This window comes from Durio zibethinus, chromosome 18, assembly GCF_047325235.1.
Source record: "Durio zibethinus cultivar Kanyao isolate XHJ-2024 chromosome 18, ASM4732523v1, whole genome shotgun sequence".
NCBI classification, from domain to species: Eukaryota; Viridiplantae; Streptophyta; class Magnoliopsida; order Malvales; family Malvaceae; genus Durio; species Durio zibethinus.
In genome coordinates, this window is record NC_143179.1 from 10,629,625 (window position 1) to 10,652,850 (window position 23,226).

Sequence of the window (23,226 nt, forward strand, 5' to 3'; positions counted from 1 at the left end):
ACACTAAACATAAAATTTACAAACTCAGAAAGAGTTGGGATCTTGGATCCTAACTCTTGATCCCCCCACAGCTAGCAGATGAATACAGAAATGAATTACCATTTCATGTTAAAATATAAAGCAGAAAATTAAGAGAGAGAAAAATGATGAACATCTAAATTAACTAACATCATGCAACTGCAAGTTACTATCAACAGAGAGGGATTAAAAACATCAACATCACAACTTTAACTCATCAAAACATGATTTGAGTATCCATTTAGAAAATAGCATCAAATCTTAAAACAAAACATTGAACTCAATGCACCCTTGAAGAGCTGAAACTTTTAAAACCCTACCTTCGGAAGCCTCTTGTTTCACTCTCAGCTAAGCTTACTTGGAGGATCATAAGAAACACAACAAAAGCTACATTGTTACTTCTGAAAAGAAAAAGAAAGATAAAGAACAATGAAATGAAGAGAGAGAAAAGCAAGAAAAAGAAGCTTTATAAACGAAGAGTGAGGTCGACATTTGTGGAGTCATCAACATCAGTGGTTGGAGAGATAGTCTGATCAGGAGAAGAAACAGCAGTGAAACCCTGATGAGGAACGAAGCCAGAAGGGGGAAGGTGAGGTTGGAAGGGCTCGAGCCACTGCTCAAGATGTGCACCAGGGTGGTGCATAGGAGGCTCAGTAGGGAAACTGGAAAAAGGGTTAATCTGTTGGTGGAGATTGTATTGCTGGGTTTGATCATGATCACTATGGAACTTCCTTCGAGCTGTGGCTCTTTCACGCTTATGAGCATTTTGGTGGCCACCAAGAGCTTGAGAAGTGAAGAATTTCCTTGGACAGTAAAGGCATTGGAAAAGCCTTGGAGGAGCAGATGGGGTAGCTATTGGGGGGTGTTTCTTGGTGGATTTGGAAGCTGAAGAAGGCTGGTTGAAGAAGTTGTACATTGAGGGGTCTGCCATTGAAGTTGTAGAGAGCGAAAACAGAACAGAATCAAAGAGAAAGAGAGAGGAAATAAGGAGGAGTAAAAGGGCCAGGAGGAGTCAGGTTTTTATGGGGTTTAAGGTTTTTGTTTGTATTCATCTACAAAAAGGCTAGCAGAAATGTGATGATTGGTAGTGCGTTAAAGGACAGAATTACCCCTATGGCTTTCAAATTTTTTAATCTCGATGCATGTAAACCACGTTCCATAAATAAATTAAAAAAAAAAAAGGGAAAATCAATCAAAAGTGCAGTAGTTAGAGGGAAGTTGTCATCTGAGTGCACACATGATGGAGATCTTTAAACCTTAGAAAGTGATCTGGTTGTGTTAAACCCTTAATTAGATTCATATAAAACTTCAATCAAGATCAAGGTTTATTACAATGTGAAATATAGAGAAATGGAAAAAAAAAGATTAGACCAATAGATGTGATGCATGAGACATTTGTTGATGGATATAACATTTTACCATCATCTATTTTTTTTCTTTCACTTCTGATTGATTGGCTGATGGTAACTGATTTCAGCACCATTTGGTATATAAAAATGGCTGTTGAAGCCTAACCCTTTTTAGTTATAATGATGTCAAGTAATGTCATTTGAGCCGGAGAGAGATTGCTACCTATATTCTAGCTGGAATCTAGCACACAGTATGTTTTTTCTCTCACATTTAAGCCTTACTTCCATAAGCACCTTGATATAACTTATGAAAAATTTTATAAGTGAGATCGTGAAATTTTTTATTAAAAATAACTAAATAAAAATTAAAATTGATAGATTGGTAGATTTTTGCACATAGATTAAATGTATAAAATTTGAAAAAAATTTAATAAATTTTGATATATTTATTAAATAGATATTTTTAATAAAAATATTAATAAATTTTTTATCGTTAAATAAATATTGATTATATTTAAATTATAAACAATATTTTTAATAATTTTTTTACATATTATTAATCTTCATAATAAATTTTATCAATCTATTGGTTCAAATTTTTTATCAAAATTTTTATTTACATATTTTAATAAAAAACTTCATGAATTCTACCTATGTAATTTCATATAACTTTTTATCTTGATTTTTTTGGGTTAAAGAGTAATATACTTGATTCAAGTCTATAGAAAATTATCTATCAACTGAAAAACACTTTAATTTCTTCAAATATAATTCTTGGTTATAAGATATTTTCTGACACTAGTAGTATGTAGAAGTTTTCAATCAAGTTAAAATAAAACTATAGCATATGTTTCAGGTTTTCATCAGCTGGTGCAATGGCACTGCTCTATGACCCTTCCATGCAAAGGGCAAATGACCTCATCCCCACATGACACGTTTAAGGCATATGATTCAGTAATTCACAATGGAAAAGCCTCCTTGTCCTGTCAATAATCACAACAAAGAACAGCCATACTGACCTTTACGGAGAATTATCTACCCTCTCAAATTGAACACTGGCCTAGTTTGTTGTAGTACCAGTACCAGTACCATTCCCATTTTTTCAATTTAAAATTTCAAAATGAAAAGTAGAAAGAATGGGTAGAATGGGAATAAAGGAGAGTGGGATTTGTACGGGAATAAAGGACTGCAAGTGGCAATACGCCTCTCCAATTCCTTTGTTGTGTCAGTGACTGACTGCCCAAATCTCCCGCTCCCTCTTGTTAGTTTCTGTAAACAGCTCAGCAAATTAGATAGAGCCCTGGAATCCACCCTCCGTTTAGGCAAAGCTAGAGACACGTATGAAGGGTGGGTATGATTAGTGGAGACTCAATCAGCCAAACATCAACGATCAAACAGTGGGAAAGAGAGAGTGAGAGAGATTCCCTGTACAATGCATGAAACGGAAGCATTATGAATTGGGTTCTTACTTGTTGGCCTTGTGACTGAATGTGAACGTGAGAGATTGAGCTTGATCGACACTTGATGTTTAATCTTAATCTCAGTAAATGTGGCTTTGGCTAGTGAGATCCTGAGGGCTGAGACTGATAAACTCCAGCCCCCAAAAAAACTAGAATTTTGAGAAAATCCCAAGTATGTTTGTATGGGTTGTTGGGGTTTCCCTTTAAAGGGTTGTTCTAGGTTGGCTTGGAGTTTTGAAAGCATAACAAAGTCCAACCATTTTTTATCTTTCTGTGTTACTTTAAATGATGCTGCCACATCGTACCATGCAATGATATCTCTTCAATCTTCAGTGGTAATCCTCTTAGTTTTTAATTCCATTTGTTAAGCTTTCTTTCCCCCTTTATTTCCATGCATCCCATCAAAATCCATTTGGACTCCACGAAGACTGCAAATAAGACAATTTCAGTAACCTTACCAAAACAAAATGGGAAAATAAAAAGAAAACTTGGAATGACATCAAGAAGTGGAGTGCCCCCTATTTTGTCAGCAAAACTTCTTTTTTCTTAATCCTTCTCAAATTATGTCAAATGAATGGATCCCATACTCTTGTTTGAACCCAAGAATTCATCATGGATAATTTTGTTATCCTCTGGACTATAATATTGGAAAGGGTATGCAACCAGAATAGACTACTTTTTTTTTTTTGCCAAAACCAGCAGAGACTTGTTACTTGTTCAAAAAGAATCATGATGAATAAAAGAATTTCAGGCCACATCAATACAGTGACAAAGAGTTGCATCTTTGAGAAACAAAAGAACATATCTAATTTTATTCGGTTCAAATGGACATTTTTTACAATACTGTACAACAGGAACATGATAATGGTTCAAAAGGCATATATTATCTCCAATGAAATATTAGGGTTCAAAAGGATACTTGCATAATAAGTCCAAAAATAGAAGGGCTTGATTCGTATTATTAGGGCTATTGAAATGATATAATTTAGCCCAACATGAGGCCTCATATGCACTAGATACGGCCTGTACTCTTTAGAGAGGACCTCATATATTATTTATTTATAATAACATATCTAAAATTCAAATATCCAATTTAAAAACCATACCAAAATTTTAAAAAATATGATAAATAGTATTCCATTATAATTATTAAATAAAAAGAGCATATGATAAAATATTAAATAAAAATATGCGTCAAGCCATAATTGATCCAATTTTCACCATATTTCGGTTCTCCAGAAATACTCCTACATCTACTTGTTTATTATATCAATATTCTCACCATCATTCCTAGTACCATTCTATTTCTTTTTTTTATTAATCCATAAATGGCCTTAACATGGGGTTAAACCATTAGACCTGATCCAATCATTTATTTAATTCAATATTTCAATCCAGTTTTTGAATTGGATTAAAATATGATTATTAAAAACTAAACCATAATATACAATTTTAATCATCTATAAATTCCAATTATATATTTAGTTGCATACGGAAGAGGAAAACAAGTAGTTTCCAGATTGGTGCTGGTGGATGATGCAATCCAATCCAATATAAATGTACTAATTATTGTAGCATCATATGCTTGAAGAGAAATTGCACGTCGGACAGTCTTTGAGATGCAAAATTCTTTTTGACATCGTGGTCGTGGCACTGGCGGCTTAACTAACGCAAATGCCAAATTCCTTTTTCACTTTTGCTGCTTCCACAGCAGCGTACATCAAATCAAAGAGGAAAAAATTTTACAAAAATTCCTCACGTTACAGAGGAATATACGGGATATCTAACATTTGACTCAAATCTTGTGCCGTTTAGTTCTCGATAATTGGATGCCTAATCAAGATTAAGATGAGAAACTAAATAGATCGCTAAATGCCATATTTACAGAACTCCCAACTTTCTGGACATCCAGACTCGAAAAGTTCAACCGCGCCGAAATGAATCAGATTTGTCAGCTCCCACCTGCATACGTCAAAGATGATATCACTTAAATTTTGCAACCGCATCCTGTAAGTCAATAGATAGATTTAAATAAACTATGATACCATTCACAACCTCACCACTGTGCACTGGCCTATAAGCAGAAGATGAATAAGTTTTCTATCAAGGAGAAAGAGTCAAAAGAAAAAGAAGGAAACATTTTCCCTCCCAAGGCAGACGTGATACTAAAACAAAAAAGGAAATAAAATACCGATTTGTAGAAAAAGTAATGGAAAGGAGCGCCAATCACCTCTGATTTGCCCAGAATGAGATGCCGCTTCAGAAACACCTGGTATTTTTTTGGTGTTTACAAGGGAAATGGGCGTCACCAGAGGGGTTGTAACTTCCCCATCCTTGTCTGGAACTTGTGGAGCCTCCAAAAGCCTGGAAACATGAATCGCCATTGCTCTTTGATTGCTAGAGGGTATAGAGAAACTTCGAGGGACAATCAAAGGTGGAGTTGGAAGAGGTGATGCTCCACTCGTTTCCAGTGAAGGAATATTACTTGCAGAAAGCTCTTGATTTCTTGAGAATAGTGGAGCAGAGTGACCAACCATGGCAGGAGATTTTGCTGGCTTAGCAACTGAACTACCAGGAGGCCTTGGAAGCTCATGTAGCTCGCTTATTCTAGGTGAAGAAACAAGGCGAGGTGACGCATTTGGGGATCCTTTTGGAGGGGATAACGGTTGAGAAATTGGCAAATGAGAAAATACTGATAGTTGACCACCACCGGAATCCTTCTCATGTTTCTTTTGCTCTAGTGGGGAAGAATGTGACAAATTGTGTGCACGTCCAGCTACATTTTTTGGTCTTGTGTGGGTAATTGGGCTAATTGTTCTTGAAGAGACTGCAAACTTTGAATCATTTGGTGTTGGGAGCACATATGTACTAGACCTCCCTGTAGATGACTGCAGCATCTGTTTTACTCTTTCATCGGGATCGAGCTTCCTTTCCGGAAATATGGGGGCTGAATGGCTGCCCACTCTATGCTCCCTACTCGAGACCTGACTATTCCCATGGCTTTTCTCTGGGTTTACCTACAGGCAGAGAGCGGGAAATAATAAAATATATACTTAAAAAACTGCTTATTTCGAGCAGCAAAACTAACAAAGTTAAAAGTTCATAATTCTAAAAGCCTATGTTGTTTAAAAAAAACTAGGGCCAACAATGAGAAATGTATGAAGGAGATTTACCTCAGCATTTTCCTTCTTCAAAGTTTGGAGAAATGAAAGACTTACTTCATCTACCTGCGGAATAAGCCACCATATTTAAGAATAAAACAAAGGTGTCAACACATACACACATATGGATCACGATAAAAGATTAATGTACAATAGTCACACAAACAATAATGACATCATCCCCCTATTCTAGAACTAGAATGAATTGAACCACTAAACTGGCCAAAACAAATTCTGATTTGTACGGAAATCTGGCCAAGGAAACCAATCCTACTAATTGTTAAAATGGGGAAAAATAAGGAAAAAAAGGCAGAAGAGAAATATGGAAAGTTCAGGTAGATAAGATTTGGAGCTCATTTATCCAAGCCTTTTATGTTTGAGGGTACAACTCTTGCTTACAATTTGACCATAACAGCTTCAAAAATGAATCAATAAATTTACACTGGCAAAAGAATCTGACCTCCATTGAATTCCTTGATGCAGAAGTAACATCAACCCCCTTGTCATTTGCTCTATAGTCAAAACTTAATTCACCATCTTCGTTTGGTTCATAGGCAATTTCACCATCTTCCCCATCATCATCTTCAAGGCCAGAGAACAGGTAATCAATGTGTTGCTGTTCTGTAACCTGCTTAACATGAGGCTCAATTGCCTCAAGTGATTTAAGTCCTTTCCTAAAGAAATTCAACTGCACTCTCAAGAGAAAGAGAAAGCAAAAGAGGAGAGGAGGTTTATCAGCATTGAACTTATGAAATACAGAAGCCACTGACATTTGAAACTTTTGGGAATAAATTTCAGAAAACCTGAGCTGCATAGTGACGAGCAGCTTGTGTTAGAAGACTTCTGGATTGCCCTTGCTTCAGAGATTTCGATCGGAAAACACAATGAGTTGCAACATCGTCATATTCATCACGAGCTGTTTGCAACTGCTGTAAAGTGAAAGTTTCGCCTTTTCTGCCTTTTGACCTTCCTTTTTCTTTTTGTTGTGTCACAATGTTTTCATAGACATTTCTGAAACTCATGAACAAAATTCAGAAAGGGTTTACAGCAACTGAAGCAAAATAAGTAAGCAGAGAAAAGCAATGGACCTTTTTTCATCACACTGCCACTTCATGTCCTGCACCAGCAAACAATAGAAAGGCCACTAAGCATGATAATTGTACAAGAATATTTACAAAGGTAAAAGAATTATCATTGGACATGTAAGAAATGATGTTGAAAACTTCTGATTTCTTAATTAAAAAATAGAGAAATCCAGATGAACAAACCTCAACAGTCCTAAGCTCATTGAGAAGTGACTCAGATGGGTTTGTAATTGTCAGCAATATATGTGATCGCTGAAGCACAAAGAGCATCAAGAAAGGCTCAAACAAAGGATTATTCCAAAACACAACATATAAAAAATTGGTGGAAAAAGTTTAATTTGTTCAATTTACAAATAAGATTTAAACTCACATAGTTATCCACAAGTTTCTGGAGTTCAAACTGCAAGTTCCCCAACATTAACAGAATTCTACCTGTAAATAAATGCAATGTCATGACTGCAGAACCATTATATCCCAATAAAATGGGCCATTTTTATGACACTCCCTTGCCATTACACCGAAAAGAAGAAAGGTAACAGTTTAGTGAGGTATGCGAGCACATAGTTACATGATGACATCATTACACCAATGCAGGATAAGTATTTATACAAGCAAAATCAAACATTAAAAGAATGAGATAGGATTGATGATTTTAACTAGAGGCATGAAGACTAAGACATGGAATAAGGCACATCGTTGTATGCACTGCCAGCTAAAAAGTAGCTATGTTCAAGTAGAAATTCTCTCAAGAGTGTATATGTGCACATGCAAGTTGGGTGGGAATATCCATGAATAAAAGTAAATAATGAATGTGTTAAGGTGAGACTTGCACAGGACAATAGCTTAAGTTGTCATAGATGTTACTTGAACCAGTTAGCAGTTCTATTGCTGCATGAAATCTGCAGCCTTATTCAACAAAATAGGAATATTTCAAGTGAACTGATCAATTCAGTAATTTGGTTTAGCTTTTCAGGTATTAAAATTCCAGGTTAGATAATACACAACATACACGCCTATCAAAGATCTAACAGTGCAAACAACTTAGGGAAGTAAAAGAGTCTACTTACGGCTTTCTTCATCATTGGGTAGCACTATTTTTTCTTGCAGACAAGAGCCCATTTCTTGCAGTGACTCTGAGAATTCTGAATAAAAATCTCGTCAAAGGTAGATTCATTCAACACTATGATTTTACTGCAATCTAACAGCTAAAGTAAAGTGACCCCTAGATTGTGCTAAGTGTATAAATAAGAAATTCTTTTGTGAGATGTTATGTACAAAAAGATTCATAAGGATTCCGCATCAGCAAACATATCATAAATACACAGCTGATACTGATACATTTTTTATAAAAACCTAATCATGTTATTTCTGAAACCAGTTGTTTTTCAAAATCTACCAGTTGCTTTTGGCTGGAAAAGCACCATTAACATGTATTTGGCATAGCCAAATACCCAGGGTGACAAAACACGGTGATACCCAACAATCAATATGACAATATAGCACACATCATTGTTACCATATGCGCTGTTAGCTGTTGCTGCAGCCGCAGAAAGTAAGCTATCATAGCAATTTCTCATGTCTTGCATCTCCTGTAAATGCATCCAAATGATAAAAAAAAAAAAAAATCTAATTATAATATTTCAAATTGACCAAGACAGCCTCCAAGAAGCATTATTCATTGAAAGGAGGATGCTGTAAGCAGTTCAATAGCAATCCAAAGCCACAAAGCTTTCATATTTCCCAGCTAAAGCTTACGACTTTCTTTCACACCGGAATCTAATATTCCACTCTTTTTCTATTCCATTTGAAAAAATGATATTAAAACCATATACCAACTGTTCACACACTATTATTAAGGACAGAAACCCACAACTTCTCCATAGATATTCTAATCCGGATTTAGATTCTCTCTAATCCTCAAGCATTTCACATTTTCTTAACACAGAACTACAGCCTTTAGACTAATTGGCATTCCCTAATATCAATCAAAATTAAAATAATTCATAATTTAGAATCTTCGAAACTTAATGGACCAAATTTTCCAAATATATATTTAGAATTAGAAATTCGCTCCACTCAACTGAACTCGGGCCAACTCATTCAATTACACTTCAAAAATCGAAACAAGAGAATCCGATTCATTTCACAATTACCAATAATATTAATCTGCATTTAAATCAAACCAAAGCTCAAACGTAGTTGAAAAAAAAAGGAAATAAAATAGAAGTACCTGTGCTGCTTGTGCGAGTTCATCCAAATGAGCCGAAGATAAAAAATGTAACTTATCCTCGCCATCGTTCTTGCGAAGCGCAAATCTTTTAAATTTATCAAACGAAGACTTCATTTCCCAAAAGAAAAAAAAAGAAACCCTAATGCAATGAGCCAAACACAAACAACAAAAGAGAGAGAGAGAGAGAGAGAGAGAGAGAGAGAGAGAGAGAGAACCCAAGAGCTCCTTTGTGAGAATATAAAAATGAAATCGAAGCGATTCTTGTGAATTTCAACTCGGAAAAATCTAAGCAACAGAGAGTGTGAAGCTGATTAATTCAATTATTCAACGGCAATGAAAGTGAAGCGGTTTTTTTTTTTTTCTAAATTTTTATTTTATTTTATTTTTTCTTATTGTTGGTCAAAGAAGCTGACTCTAAATAGATCAAAGGAAGAAAACTACGGAGCCGAAAGCGAAAATGAAGACCGCAGAGGTTTTTTAAAAGGGAAAAAAATAAAATATGACGGATGATTTTTTGAAATTGACGTATTGAGTGGGTTGTTTGGTAAATTCAGGAAGTGAAATCATGATCCAACGACCGGAAAGTTGACAAGTGGACGCTGATGACGAATGCTTGAATGTATTGGAAACAATATAATGCCCCGTTGAGTTGACAACAAACAGAAAGAAATTCTTGAATCAGAGTGGTGGAGTGCAGATTTAAAAAGAGCGGGGAGCGATGGAGGGGATCAAACGGGGTGTGAATCGAGTTTGACGTGGCGAAAGGAGAGCGTTCAAATTGGTGGCACGTGGATAATTGGACGCTAACTGTTCAGTTCGTACAAAGGGTTCAGAGGCACATACTGCTGCCAAGGAAAGAAGTGATTTCAGACATTCTAATTTATATTATATTTTATTTAAAATTTTATCATATTTTATATAAAAAATATAAAATATAATTTTTATATTATATCATTAAAGAAAGGATCATCATTGCTTGACCAAAGGCTAATGGGTCAAATCTTTCTTCTTTCAATTCCCTAATCTACCCTCCATTTCCTTTGATAATTTTATCGAAGATTATAAGATAATTTGGTTTTAATCATGGGATTGTATAGGTAATTCTCTGTTGCAAAATATCTAATGGATATTATTATTTTGACATTCAAACAATTTTGGAGTTCAGTGCACATTGTATCAATAGTTGAACTTTGTATCTTAAATTTAGAAATTTCAAGTCAAATTTTTAGAAAAAGCTACGTAAGATTTCATGGATGATTTAAGCAAACACCATATTTTATTCAAAGCCTAATAGTAATTTATTAGTGCCAAAAATCATAATCTTATAAAGTTATAATACATATTTTTCTTAATTCAAACTATTTTTATAAGAAATGAAATTTATAAGAATCTGCTTCGATAGACGACAAAGCGCAATGGGAGCACTTTTTGTTTCACTGCACCCTCCATCAAATTTTTTTCATTGAATTAAAAATGAAGGGCATTCATGCACATCATCACCCATCCAAATATATCATTAAAATATTTGAAGCAGGTTATGGGATTTTTTTTTAATTTTAAATAGGGATGTCAATTAGGTCGTGTTGGATAAGCAGGGTCTATTAAAAATTTAGATTATATCTTAATGAGTTATAATAGTTCAACACTATTATTTAATGTATTATGTCGATGCAATTTATGAAAATTAAAAATATGATCCAACATGATGCATGATTCATAAACATAATCTTTATGATTTATGTTAAATATATCTTATACCATATTAAATCATACCATATTATAGGTTATTCAACTCATTTGATATCTTTAATTTTAAATGATGAATAATTTGATTTTAGTTAATAATATTTTACGATTAAAAGGTATAATAATATTTTTTTTATAAAAAAAATTACTCATCAAAAATATTTTTATCATTAATATCGAGTTAACGTGACAAACCGATCCTAATTATAAAAATTCACATCAGCTCGGGTAGTTTAATATCCCATCCCATGGCACATAAACAGGCTGATTAGTCAACCTCCTGTTGGTTCCTCTCTTACCATGTCAAGTCGGATCGATCCTGCTAGCTCTTTACCCAACTCGGGCTTGCTATGTTTAATCCACTTTGGATACATCATTAACCAAACAAAATCGCTGAATTGAATTAATGTTGAATGAAAAGCCAAGGAAAACATGATGAAGTTTTTTTTTTTTTTTTTTTTTTGTGGTCAGTCTGACATTAAGTTCACTCACTTTTGATGCAATAAGTAGTTGGGCCAACCTCAATTGTAACCTGAAGACTTTTCTGGTTTTAATTTGCCACCATTGGAGACGACCTTTTGCGCCAGCCAGTAGGGAATGGGAAAACAAAAAATAAGGGGGTTTGGGAGGGAGTCACTCCATGCTTTCCACACGGCAAGTTAGACAAGAAAACTAAAGTATCTTAAACACTGCCACTAACAGAGAAGACAACCAAAATTAATGACTGGTTGGCTTGTTGGGATGAGAAGCAAGCTAGGACGGAAGGTCAATGTTCAAACTTGAACCATTAAGATTTTTAAGTTCAAACAAGTTGATGCTAGAGATTGTATAATAATCATACCAAACTTTGAATGATAAGACAATGGTATTTTCTGGATGTAATTGCATGTATCTTCAATTTAAAGAATTTGATTCAAATCTCTTTTCATCCAAAATTAAGGGGGAAAAAAATAAAGAAGAATGCTACTTTTAGTTAGTCAGATAAGACCCCAGACAAACAGTGCCTTTTATTTTTCAAGATTAAACATAATTATGATTTGATAGAGACAGAAAGAGAAATGGGAAACTATGTACTTTGAATGATGACTTTCCTTGGTCAAAAAGGTTTGTTTGCTTATAGCCTAAGGGAAAAAGAAGGATGACAAAGATCTAAGAGGAGCAGCCATTTTATACGAGCCGCCACTTTGAAGTTTATGCTAGGGAAAAGCTCAAAGGGCGGTTGCGTGGGGTCGTTCATATTAAAATTTCTCGGGCGTTGTCAGAGAAATCTCGGTACCCTTCTTTCTTTCTACCTTGTACTGTAATATCACTTACAATTCACGGAATCCTTAAAGACAAAAGTCTTCCAATTGGTTAGTGTCCTTCAAATCCAACAGTGACCCTTGTACATGTTTGTCTCTTCTAGTTTCTGTGACTAGCTTGTTTTTTCTCTTAATTGGAAAACTCTTCAGTCTTCATCACTTTAGTATCTGACCAAGAAAAAACGGTACAACAGAAAGCACCTTTCTTCTCTTTCCACATGTTCAGCCAAAAAGTTGAATGTAGATTGTGGTCCTGGATCCCGAGTCCTGAGCCTCGGTTCTGATTTATGGGGTTTTTGAGAGAATTAAGCATGTAGTGTTATTCATTTCATCAGAAACTAAATGCCTTTGTCTTCAAGAAAAACAACCCAAAAATCTTAAATAATTTTAAGATTTTGGAACTCAACACAAAATGTAATGATCTCCAATTCTCCTGCAATGTTTTACAGTGCTAAGTGACAAAAGGGAATTGGATGCATTTGAAATGAGCAATGTGAAGTAATTAACATGGGTGAACCTGTGAATCCTGCTCATTAGGTTGTATGCTTTCCAGAAGCTAGCCTACCACCAAACTAGCTAGGCTATCCAGACTCTGGAGAGACTTCTTTCGCCATTCCATTACATGAAGCCAGCTCTAACGAGTTAAGATTTTAGTACCTGAAGACTCGAGCAGAAATTAAGCCAGACAGCAAAAGGATTAATAAATGAAAAGCAACCAAAACAGCAGTAAAATTGATTGACACAATGTGGACAACCATAAAATCAGATACCATTTAGTCAAATCATAATTGGTTTATGAAAAATCGGTAGCATGTTTCGTGTGTTTGAGGGAGGGTAGAACCATCCTTAGGCTTTTGAAGCCCTTCTGGTGTGGATGGTTAAGATAGGGAAAAATTGCATTTATATAATACAATCATCAACCATTTCAGAATGCAATTTTGGAATATGTCAAAAGTTTTCTGCTTAATGCTTATATAACTATAATGTGAACTTGGTAGTTTCATATCATCCTGTAAATAAATGGTAGGAGTACAAGGGAATAAAGGAGGTTCTCTTTCAGTTACATTTATGCAAAAAAAAAAAATACGACTTTTCTGGTGAAGATGAAGACGGAAATTGGTCGGAGGTATTATTCAAAAGGAATTCTATAATTTAGAAAGGAAATAATAATACAATGTCTCCTGTGAAGAAATATAGTTTGCACCTCATTCAGAAAGTACCGAGGTCACCTCTCAGTTTTCATGCTTTATCTGATACACAAGAAAAGAAAAAGGGAAAATTATCCTGTATTCCTCCAAGAGTTGAAAACATCTCTATATATGAAAAAACAGGCAGATGAAGCTCTCGAACTCAGAATACAGGACAAAAAGCCTCCAATATTCTTCTAGCATCACCAGGAAAGCCATCCAAATAAGCTTTTTGATGCTGACATAAGGACAGGTATATAGATTGTAGAATTAGACTCTTAAAATACTTTTTACTCTTGCTGAACCAGTCTTAATTCCTTTTCCTATCCTACCTCTCTTCCCCCATCGAGCACTTGATCCCTGCTTAAAGAAAGGAAACAAATTTTGTTAATTTGAATAGGTCACTGGACAAAACTATAAGCAAAATATGCAACTTTTTATCATTATCTAAATTCTAAATGAATTATATACACAATTCATAGAGATAACAATCTTCTTATGTTTATAATGTGTTTATTAGGGTTAAATCACAATTTGAAGTTTAAATTGGATGGTGTTTGCCTACTTTATATATCAGGGGAACATACAAGGAGGTTGTAATTGTTTCTTAGCATGCTATCAATTTATTGGTACCTTAAAACGAGGAAAAATTTTCCAAAGCCATAAATCCATACCTTGTCATCTTTAACCTGTCCCTGTTGTTTGTCCCTTCTTTTCCCTGGATTACTATCACCTGTAGAATAGAAATGGCATTAAACTGTCTGTTGGTAATTGGTTTCACAAAAGATGCAAAAACCAGGAAATTATCAGTTTCACGAATCAAGTCAAATTGGAAGATTATGCCTCTTTCAACCAAAAGTTCTACACTTTTTTTCTTCAGCATTTCATATCAATAGACTTAAAATCTTTCTTCTACCTTTAAAATGTAGAACAAAACAATACAATAAAAGTTACCTAAGTTAATGTTTACTTGAATTTAATCTACCCAAAACCACGGCTCACCTTCGCTGTTTTCATCGTCAGACAGAGGTAGAATGCAATATACCCTGAAACTTGGCGATCGAAGGTAGGAATTGCTATCATCTCTGTCGTCTTCATCCTCGTTACTATCTTCCTTATCACAGGCCTCCTCCTTTTCAACCCTTTCCCTTTGAATCCCTCCTTTTTCCTCAGACTTCACCTCCTTGATTTTCATATGTTGAATAACACCCTTTGCATGCTCTTCTCCTCTGCCACCTTCAGGCAACGGCTTGGATAAGAGGCTGCTATCGACAACCGCACGATCATTCCTTCGGTGAACAAGGCTTACTTGAGGGTATGGCGAGGCTTCTCCCTCTTCTTGAATGTCAAACTTTGAAATACCACAACCCATTAACGAGGAAAGACATGCAAAAGGAACCCAAGGGTGTAATCTAATTCAGCTGATAATAGGGAAGAGACTGCTCCAACCGTAGCCTTCTTGCATGGAAAGAAAAAACTGGAGAAACAAAACGAGAGATCCAACGAGAATTGTGGGATTAGCTAGATAACCACAAGAGACTCAAGGGATTGAATTTCACATTTGCCTTTTAGCAGTTAATTATGTTATTGATCACAACCTTCCATTTTCTTTCTTTTTCTAGTTAGAGATTTTACAGCAGGCTAGATCAGCTAACTGCCTCTTATAAAGGATAAAGCTAAAAGCAGAAAATAGTTACTGAATTATTGATTAAATTTGCAATTAGCAATCGTACTTTAAAGAGCGATAATAAATCAAGAGTAGATTTAACGTAAATGTTTTTCTATTAAGGAAAAAGGTACTTTAGATTTGAATCTAAAATTTGCTCTAATTCATGGATTAACCTTAAAATTAGTTGGTATGAGTCCGATAATATTAGAGTTGGCGTTTGAAGGCTGAAAAAGTTTATACCCAAAAGAAAAAAAAAAAAAAAAAGACTTGGTCTAACTCTGCTCTTCCACTAGTTTTGCATATGTATGATAGTAGTACCTTAAGCATGCAATGCGAATTGTGAAAATGATCATTGATTAACGTTTCGAAGGAAACAGGCGCCTCGTACTGATCAAGTAATCAAGGTAGGCACCTAAAAAAGAGTAGGGATGATGTATTTTTTTTAAAACAATTGCCTAGATTAATGGAACCCACTTTTCCCCTGGCATAGGCATATTTGTTTGTGGAGCTAGCACTTGAAAGAGCATATGGCCTTTGATGGAGATTCTGAGGAATTAACTATAAAGAATATCAGATCACTTCCAACCTTCGAAGGCAATGCTAAGAACATCTCTTCCGGATTGGGCAATTTCAGTCCTGAGGAATAGAATACCAAGCTACGGTCCAGGGCCAATGGATATGGTGTATCAAAGTTCTAATATAACTACTGACGTAGAATATGGCCTCCTCAGTCCTCCATCCATTCTTTAACTTTCAAAAGGAAAAGAGGAGATAAGTTCCAATGCCTTTGGCTTACAGAGATATTATGAGGCTATTGACAGGATTTTTCACATCTTGGCTACTGAATCAATCAAATAAAATGGGAAATGGATTTTGAATTTGGATTCGGTAACATTTAATTCTTTAGGAATGAGGAAGTTTTTTTATTCTATATAATGCCCAAGAAATTAATGCTAAAGATCTCGACCAGGTTTTGCTATTCAGCCACTCTAGCTCCAGGTTTTGCTTGTAATTTTACAAGCAAGTTTATTGATTGCTTGCATAATTGTTTTCTATCCTTTTTAGGATGTAAGTAGATTTTAGTTGGTAGAACCCCCCCCCCCCCCCCTCCCCTGCAACATGTAATGTAAAGCTTGTTGGTTCAATTGGAAGTTACAAAAGGAAAGCTTGAACTCGTATATTAATGGCCTACCACAACAACTAGCCCACAAAAATGGAGCCGTTTTAAGTCAGCAATCTGCGACGCAAGCCAACCCCATCTCTCTCTTTGCGTCTTTAGCAGGAAAAACGTGATCAGATTATGATTCTTAAACCACTGCTACAAGAAACTTTGGTCGGCAGTTCTGTAGCACTATGACAGAGAAGAAAAGAATATTAATCATGCCTATATCACTCAAACAATAACTACTTGTTGAGCTTTTCTTAAAAACTTGGAACTTTTTAATTGAGTGATTCTTATCCATATCATACTAATTCTAAAGCTTAGTCATGAAAACATATTTGGTATGAATCAAATGCACTTCTTAGGGGTTAAAATATTGAAGCCTAACATGATCAATAAGTACTGATTAGCTGATGAAATACCCTATGATCAAATGCAGCAATATAGCATTTGTCTAAATGTAGTAAAAAAACAACTCAAACCAACAAATATTTTCCCTCCCAAAAATGTTAGTTGGGAGGTGATGTGTTTTCATTTCAATAGTATGGATTTGAGTTGGAAAATCATCTCAATGCTGTCCTCTGTCTGTACATTACATGTGGTACATGTTAGCTGTCATTGACCCAACATGCATTATATATGTCCTACTGAGGGAAATAAAAGATGAAGGTCTTTCAGGAGATTGCACGCTTGTGATAATCTGATGAAGCAAGTTTCTTTTATCATATCTAACCACCCAATCCATTTTCTGCAATTTATAATGCTCAAATTGCGTTGCTGCAGTGACTTTATTTTTCCTTTTTTATGGATCTTAGATGGGAAACCTGAGGTGGGAGAGTTAACTTAAGGGAAAATAACTAAAAAAAAATTGTTCCTCTTCTTAGGCCCCATTGGCTGACAGGAAGAATCTTATTCTCATCATCCCATGAGAAGTTGCGTTATCCAAGCATGGAAGTATATAGAAAACCCTTGTCTGTCTTTGTTCCCTTTCCCAACACAACAAAACCAAAACCATTCTTTAGCAGAAGAACACATTAATTAAACAGAAACCATTTTGAATTGGAAGACAGTGAGAGAATCTCTTTAATTCTCAAATGTGGCTGAAAGCCTTAAAAATAATGTGAATAACAGAACATAAGCCTAAAAAAGTCACATAGATTCGATAAATGGAAGCATATTTTAGGAGGGTATTGAGTTCTTCTGATGTTGGGAGTATATATAAGGGAGAATCTGCCCCCATGTGCAGATGCCCTTTCCCACCAAAGTCACAATGTTATATGATTAGATAATACAGAACCCCTTTTTTTTTAACTTCTTTCCTTGGATGCCTTCCATTTCCTATATATTTGATTCATATTTGTGTCTACTTTTGGTCATCTTTCTGTCTTAAAAATCATTTGCCTTTTGATAATAAAAGCTTAGATACTGAGCAATAATTTGTGCCACCACTTTCCCTCTCATTATAATTGTTTAAAATTTGAAGAAAACTAATAAAGCAGGATAGGGTCGGAGCAATATCATGGCAAAAGGTTTGGGATTTGCTTGCAGAACACAATTTCTCAAGTTCTTAAAAACCTTTAAAATTGTCTTTTCTTTCTCCTTTTTGCCCATTTCTTCTCATATATTTGTTGCACAACAGTAAAAAGATCTGATACAAAGTCTAGTGAAACTGTTTTTACTGCTTTCTCATACACAAATTTGAAGAAGAACTAGTAATGAAAGCATTACTTTCTTCTTGATCTAATCCATCGGAAGAAAACTCAGTAATTTCACTTGCACTTGGTGAAGTAGGTTGAGGAGGACCAAAGACAGAGCAGTCTTCCACTGTAAAATCAATACAACTTGGCATGGTCACTGCACTAGTTGTCTGACTTTTGTTAGAAACGGCTCTATGTTTTTTAGCTTTTCTCTTTCTCTGAAACACCCGAAAAACTAACCAATCTCCAAACAATTCCCTCTTGGACACCTGCATATATGGCAAATCCATAGCTAAGAAAATGATTTTAATCAAAATCTTTGATAACTGCAACTTATATTTGCAGAAATGAGCTATCCTACAAAGTTTGTTGTTATATTACCTGGGTTGAATCAAGAGTTGCCGCTGCCGCGGCCGCAAAGCCAACCAGGCGATATTGATGCAAAAGCCATTGATTCTTAGTCTCATTAGAACGCTTCCCTTCACAAAAAATCAAAGCTTTTCTCATCCCAACTACTTGATTGCCTCCAGAAGCTAAAATTGGCTTCTCTTTGCCTATTGGCTTCCAGTAGCCAGAACCAGCTACTCTCTTGCATTTGTTGTTACTGCCAGTACCATATCTTGTGCTAAAGAAATACCTATTTTCTTTCAAATCACCTGAAAACCAACAAAAATTAAGATCTTTTATAAAACCCTTATTTAGTGCTCAAGACATGATAAGTTCCACTTCTAATACTACAAATTCTCAAGCTGCAAATTTATAGGACATGTTAGATAATGGCAGACAGTTTTGTTTCCTAAACTTTAACAAAGCTTAGCGTTCTCCGTTACCATAACTTCCCTTATCGTATGGAATCCTCATAGATAACAGTATTAAGAGAATTTGAAGGATAAGGACATGAACAAGGATCTGATAAACAGAAAATTAATAAAGTTGGGTTTCAAAGAACTAGAAATTAAAAGCATTAACTTTGAAGGGCAACTAACCTGGCAAGCTCCAAGGATCAGTCTGGAAAACATCAAACTCAGGAATAACAGAAGCAGGTAATGGAAGACTTAAAGCCTTTCTCTTCAAGTAATGAACCACAAGCTCTTCCTCTGTAGGACGGAACCTGAAGCCGATGGGCATCTTGATCCCTCCATTTACAACAAAGTTTTGGCTTTCCATCCTTAAAATCTTAAGAAACCTCCTCAACCAGCTATGTTAAGTTCGTATCTTTTGCTTGACTGATCTCTCAACCAACCAAACTTGACCTAACTTAGCTGATTGAAATCAAGCATAGTAACCCATGTGAGCTTGGAATGTGCAAAGAGAGAGAAGAAACCAAAAGGAAAGAAAAGCCAATAAACAAAAGGAAAAACTCTAGTGGGTTTTATGGCCGGGCTTATAGGGAGAACAAAGATAGAGGTTCCATTATATATAGAGCATAAGAAATGTCAATCTTCAAAGTTCAAACCACTCCTCTTTTACTGACTCCGAACTCCTTCCTTGACTAAATAACCCATTGCTTCATGTTGACGGGTCGTTTCTTAGACAAACGTGTAAGAAACTTAACTGTACTGTTTTTGGTCAAGGACACTCCTTGCACTCTGCTCTTTCTACAGTGTCCCCCACGTGTGACACGTAGTGGAGCCCCTCATTTCATGGGCCTTCCAAAAGATCCAAGGGTCCAAATTAGTTTTTGATAATAGTGTAAGTATAATTCCAATTCAGTCGGTCTTTGGAAATACTATGAACATTATACGACAGAGGATAACAAACAAGATTAATAAAAATGATTCTTGTGTATATCAGTATTCAATTAATCTTATATTATTTGATATAAAAAAATCAAAATAAATGAATTACATGATCCTTCAAATTATGATAAGATGCACAATAATCCACAAATATAATCCATTTTAGATTAAGATCCGAGTCAATAAAACACCAATTAATCTTGTATGCTTACATAATGAAGAAGAAAAACTTAGAATTCACCCAAAGTGAAGTGGGACCTTTATCCTTCAAGTTCATGAGATGTAGATTTTGTTGTTAGATTTTTTTTTTGGTTACCTTGTTGTGTCAAAATCCTTCAACTTGCTCATATATATTTGCAAGTTTTTGGCTTAAAATCAAAGGTTATTCCGACATCAAAGCTTTAAAGTGAGTTTTTATACCCCAACTACTAGATTTGTTTCATAATTTTGTTGGCTAGATTTTTTTTTTTTTTTATGGAATATTATCATTTATCTTTTGACTAGTTTTCCATCTTTTACACCTCCTTTCCCCACTCTTCTAGTCTTTCTCACTACACAATTCTTCAATAAGAGTAAAAAAAAAAAAGGTTAAATGAGTAGTGGTTGAAATAATTCAAGATAAAATATGAGAAAAATAATAAGAAAAGTAAAACAATTTATGACTCATTAGATGAAAGAAAGTAAATAAGTAGAATTCATGAAAATTACTATACTCATATATATATATATATGTATGTATATACTTTGTTATAAAATGTCAATTATAAAATATTCATACCATGAAATGTCACATCTACAAGAAGGGTTTTATATACTTTCACTTATATTATACTTGAGTACTATTTTCTTTATAAAAGATCTTGAATTCATTTCAAGTGTTCAAAACATGTGAAAAATGTGAGTGAAATACTAATTCACTTATAATATCCTATTTGTTTATTGGAAAGTTCATGGAGATGAAGCAACGCAGTTTTGCAATTGAAAAGAAGAGTTCCAACCCAAAACGAACACCCATTTCAAAACAAAACAAGACTAGTCATCCTCATGAAGAACACAAATGACAAAACAACAAAAAAGAAAAAAAATTAAAAAAAAAATGAAGCCTCTCTCCTTTCCAATTCCTTTCTTAATCACCCATGATAACGATGGATAAAAACCCACCATAAAATAAATCCCATGTTTTTTTTTTTAATTAATTAAAATAAAACCCTTTGTTTTTTTTTTCTTTTCCTCACGTTGAAATGTGGAACTTTCGAAGAGCACACCACCTCTAAATGCGTGTCTGAACACACTGACTTTGATTACTTTCAAAGAGAGACAAATGTTTTGAAAATGAATTATGCGATTGGCCATGTTTGTGGGGAGAGACACTCTTTCTTTCTTAATCTCCTATAGCCTTGAGGTTGACAATTTGGCTAAGGGATTGGGATTTTATATATAATATATAATGAAGGACCAATATGATTATGTGTGTCTGGTTTCTGCTTACATTATCATTATCATTATAATTATAAATCTTCTTATCCTTCTTTAATACTCCTAAGAAACATTTCCCTTCATTCCTTATAATTTGTCCTTGCTTAGACCACCTGTTTCAACATATATTTCTAAAACATCCTTTTGTCCCCCCTCCCTTCATTTCTATATTCTACGATTGTTGTAATCACAAAGAAGCAATTTTTTTTAAATTAATGAATTATTTATAATAATAATAATAAATTTACATTGACAGTAATAGTTTATAATTTTATTTATAATTTTTAATGCGTCGAATGAAAAATATTATTTTATATTACAATCTTAAAAAATAAATTTAAAACACCAGTAAGCATTATTTTTTCTACTATTATACGCAAGAACAGTCTAATTGAAGCCAAATAATCTCAAATAATTGTAAACTCCAGCTGCAGACATAATTGGAGACGAACAACAAAAAAGACAAGTGAAATTATGGCCATAAAACAAAGGGAAATTCAATGCATGAGCCTAAAGGAACATGCATGCATAGACCATGCTACTATTTATAATTGGCCTAACTATTTATCACACTATCTACCTCTACTAGTGCTTAGTTTTAAACATCAACCTAAGCTATATTTCTTTTAATAACTGAGAAAAAGAACACCCTAAGCTATGTCCTAGCCAGCTCTTCCTAAATTATATTAAAGAGAAAAATATAAAACCACAAAAACCTAAATTGAAGCTAGATTTTCAATCTTAGTTTTATGAAGGGAAGAAAATCAGCCCCTTTTCTCTTTTTTTTTTTTTTATATTTAGCCAATTTCAGGTTGTGTTAAAAGTACATAATACCATTATGAACGACAAAAAACTTACGCAAGGGAGTCATTACTTGATTTGCTAGGATCTGTATTGGACCAAAAAGGCTTATACTATATTTTCATAGTAATACTTGAAAGATTAAAAGTAAACTCAAGCAGTCACATTGTGTAATTTAACTTTGTGATTAACCCAACATGGAAGCCCAGTTGCATCAAGGTTTCAATTTCCAATTAAGTCTGCAAACTATGTACTGGACTAGGCCAATCTTCTTGGACTTCAATAATGCTTTTTCCAATCATTTCAACCAACCCAACACAGTAACTTGAAAGCAAACTTTTCCTTTTTTAACTTTTTAAAGTAAATGGGTTAGAGAACGGGCAGGGTGAAAGTTTAGATTTGTGTTAGTAAAATGTCTACTTTTAGTTGCTTAATTTTTTTAATTTCAATTGTATTCTAATAATATGTAAGTTTCACATATGTGTGATCACTCAATTATAACATAGCTTCCATATATATATATATATATATAGAGAGAGAGAAATGTCTAGTAAGCTCCATTAAGAACTAGCATGTTCCTCAAGATGTGGACATCCACATCATTCACACATGGTTTGCATGAATCCTTTTTTATTTGTTTCTTTTAGAGAATGATAGTGTCACGCCCCGAATCGAGACGTAACACGGTCATATTACCTTGAAGAAAATCTTAAAGTAATACGAAGCCTTCTTTCTTAAACATTCTAAAATTCTTTAATAAAATAATTTACCAAGTAAAATTCATATATTTAATCCAACTGATGATACATCTTTATATATCCAAATACAAACTATATAAAATACAAAACTGCCTCTTAAAATCTCATTGGCCAACATATTCTCCGACGATTAAGTAATCTTACCCATTTCATCTTCTAGCTTCATACAAGATTAACCAAACTTATCACTTAGTCATTTGTAAAGAAAAAGTAAAAATAGAAGGAGCAAACTACAGCTCAGTAAGTATAGGCTCACACATCTTACCAGATCAAGCATCATTTTCTTACACATTATATAGATCATTTAAAACATTCATCAAATCATAATATCAAAACATTTCAAGATCATCGTTTTGTCAAATATTTCATAAATTCATAAATCAATGT

At 34.4% G+C, this 23,226-nt stretch overlaps 4 protein-coding genes across 12 annotated transcripts; all 4 read right to left on the reverse strand.

The window, feature by feature from the left end:
• Positions 1-484: 484 nt before the first annotated feature.
• LOC111300474 (uncharacterized) lies at positions 485-949 on the reverse strand. The gene has a single exon (XM_022896107.2). The coding sequence runs from the start codon at positions 947-949 to the stop codon at positions 485-487; it is 465 nt and encodes a 154-aa protein (XP_022751842.2).
• Positions 950-4,412: 3,463 nt separating this feature from the next.
• On the reverse strand, positions 4,413-9,769 carry LOC111299496 (uncharacterized protein At2g33490-like). 5 transcript variants are annotated; one of them, XM_022894710.2, is made up of 11 exons: positions 9,304-9,769; positions 8,590-8,662; positions 8,141-8,215; positions 7,444-7,505; positions 7,257-7,325; positions 7,077-7,105; positions 6,792-6,999; positions 6,449-6,676; positions 6,001-6,054; positions 5,058-5,844; positions 4,413-4,789 (listed from the first exon to the last, which is right to left on the reverse strand). In XM_022894710.2, the coding sequence occupies exons 1-11, from the start codon at positions 9,415-9,417 to the stop codon at positions 4,779-4,781; spliced, it is 1,710 nt and encodes a 569-aa protein (XP_022750445.2). In that variant the 5' UTR covers positions 9,418-9,769; the 3' UTR covers positions 4,413-4,778. The 5 variants fall into 5 exon arrangements, with proteins under 5 accessions (XP_022750445.2, XP_089603591.1, XP_022750444.2 ...); XM_089747465.1 differs by having other exon boundaries at positions 8,141-8,206; positions 9,304-9,694; XM_022894709.2 differs by having other exon boundaries at positions 4,630-4,789; positions 5,019-5,844; positions 9,304-9,754.
• Positions 9,770-11,251: 1,482 nt separating this feature from the next.
• Positions 11,252-17,790, reverse strand: LOC111299498 (uncharacterized). Of its 5 annotated transcripts, XR_016329831.1 has the most exons (5): positions 14,540-16,304; positions 14,212-14,270; positions 13,555-13,900; positions 12,868-13,007; positions 11,252-12,783 (listed from the first exon to the last, which is right to left on the reverse strand). XR_016329831.1 is itself a non-coding variant. In XM_089747469.1 (4 exons), the coding sequence occupies exons 2-4, from the start codon at positions 14,907-14,909 to the stop codon at positions 13,808-13,810; spliced, it is 522 nt and encodes a 173-aa protein (XP_089603595.1). In that variant the 5' UTR covers positions 14,910-15,014; positions 16,399-17,790; the 3' UTR covers positions 13,332-13,807. The 5 variants fall into 5 exon arrangements, 3 of the variants coding, with proteins under 3 accessions (XP_089603595.1, XP_022750447.1, XP_089603594.1); XR_016329830.1 differs by having other exon boundaries at positions 11,252-13,007; XM_089747469.1 differs by lacking the exons at positions 11,252-12,783; positions 12,868-13,007 and adding an exon at positions 16,399-17,790 and having other exon boundaries at positions 13,332-13,900; positions 14,540-15,014.
• A 142-nt stretch (positions 17,791-17,932) lies between these two features.
• Positions 17,933-19,531, reverse strand: LOC111299497 (NAC domain-containing protein 83-like). Its single transcript, XM_022894711.2, has 3 exons — positions 19,052-19,531; positions 18,447-18,721; positions 17,933-18,334 (listed from the first exon to the last, which is right to left on the reverse strand). The coding sequence occupies exons 1-3, from the start codon at positions 19,230-19,232 to the stop codon at positions 18,044-18,046; spliced, it is 747 nt and encodes a 248-aa protein (XP_022750446.1). The 5' UTR covers positions 19,233-19,531; the 3' UTR covers positions 17,933-18,043.
• Between the last annotated feature and the right edge of the window lie 3,695 nt (positions 19,532-23,226).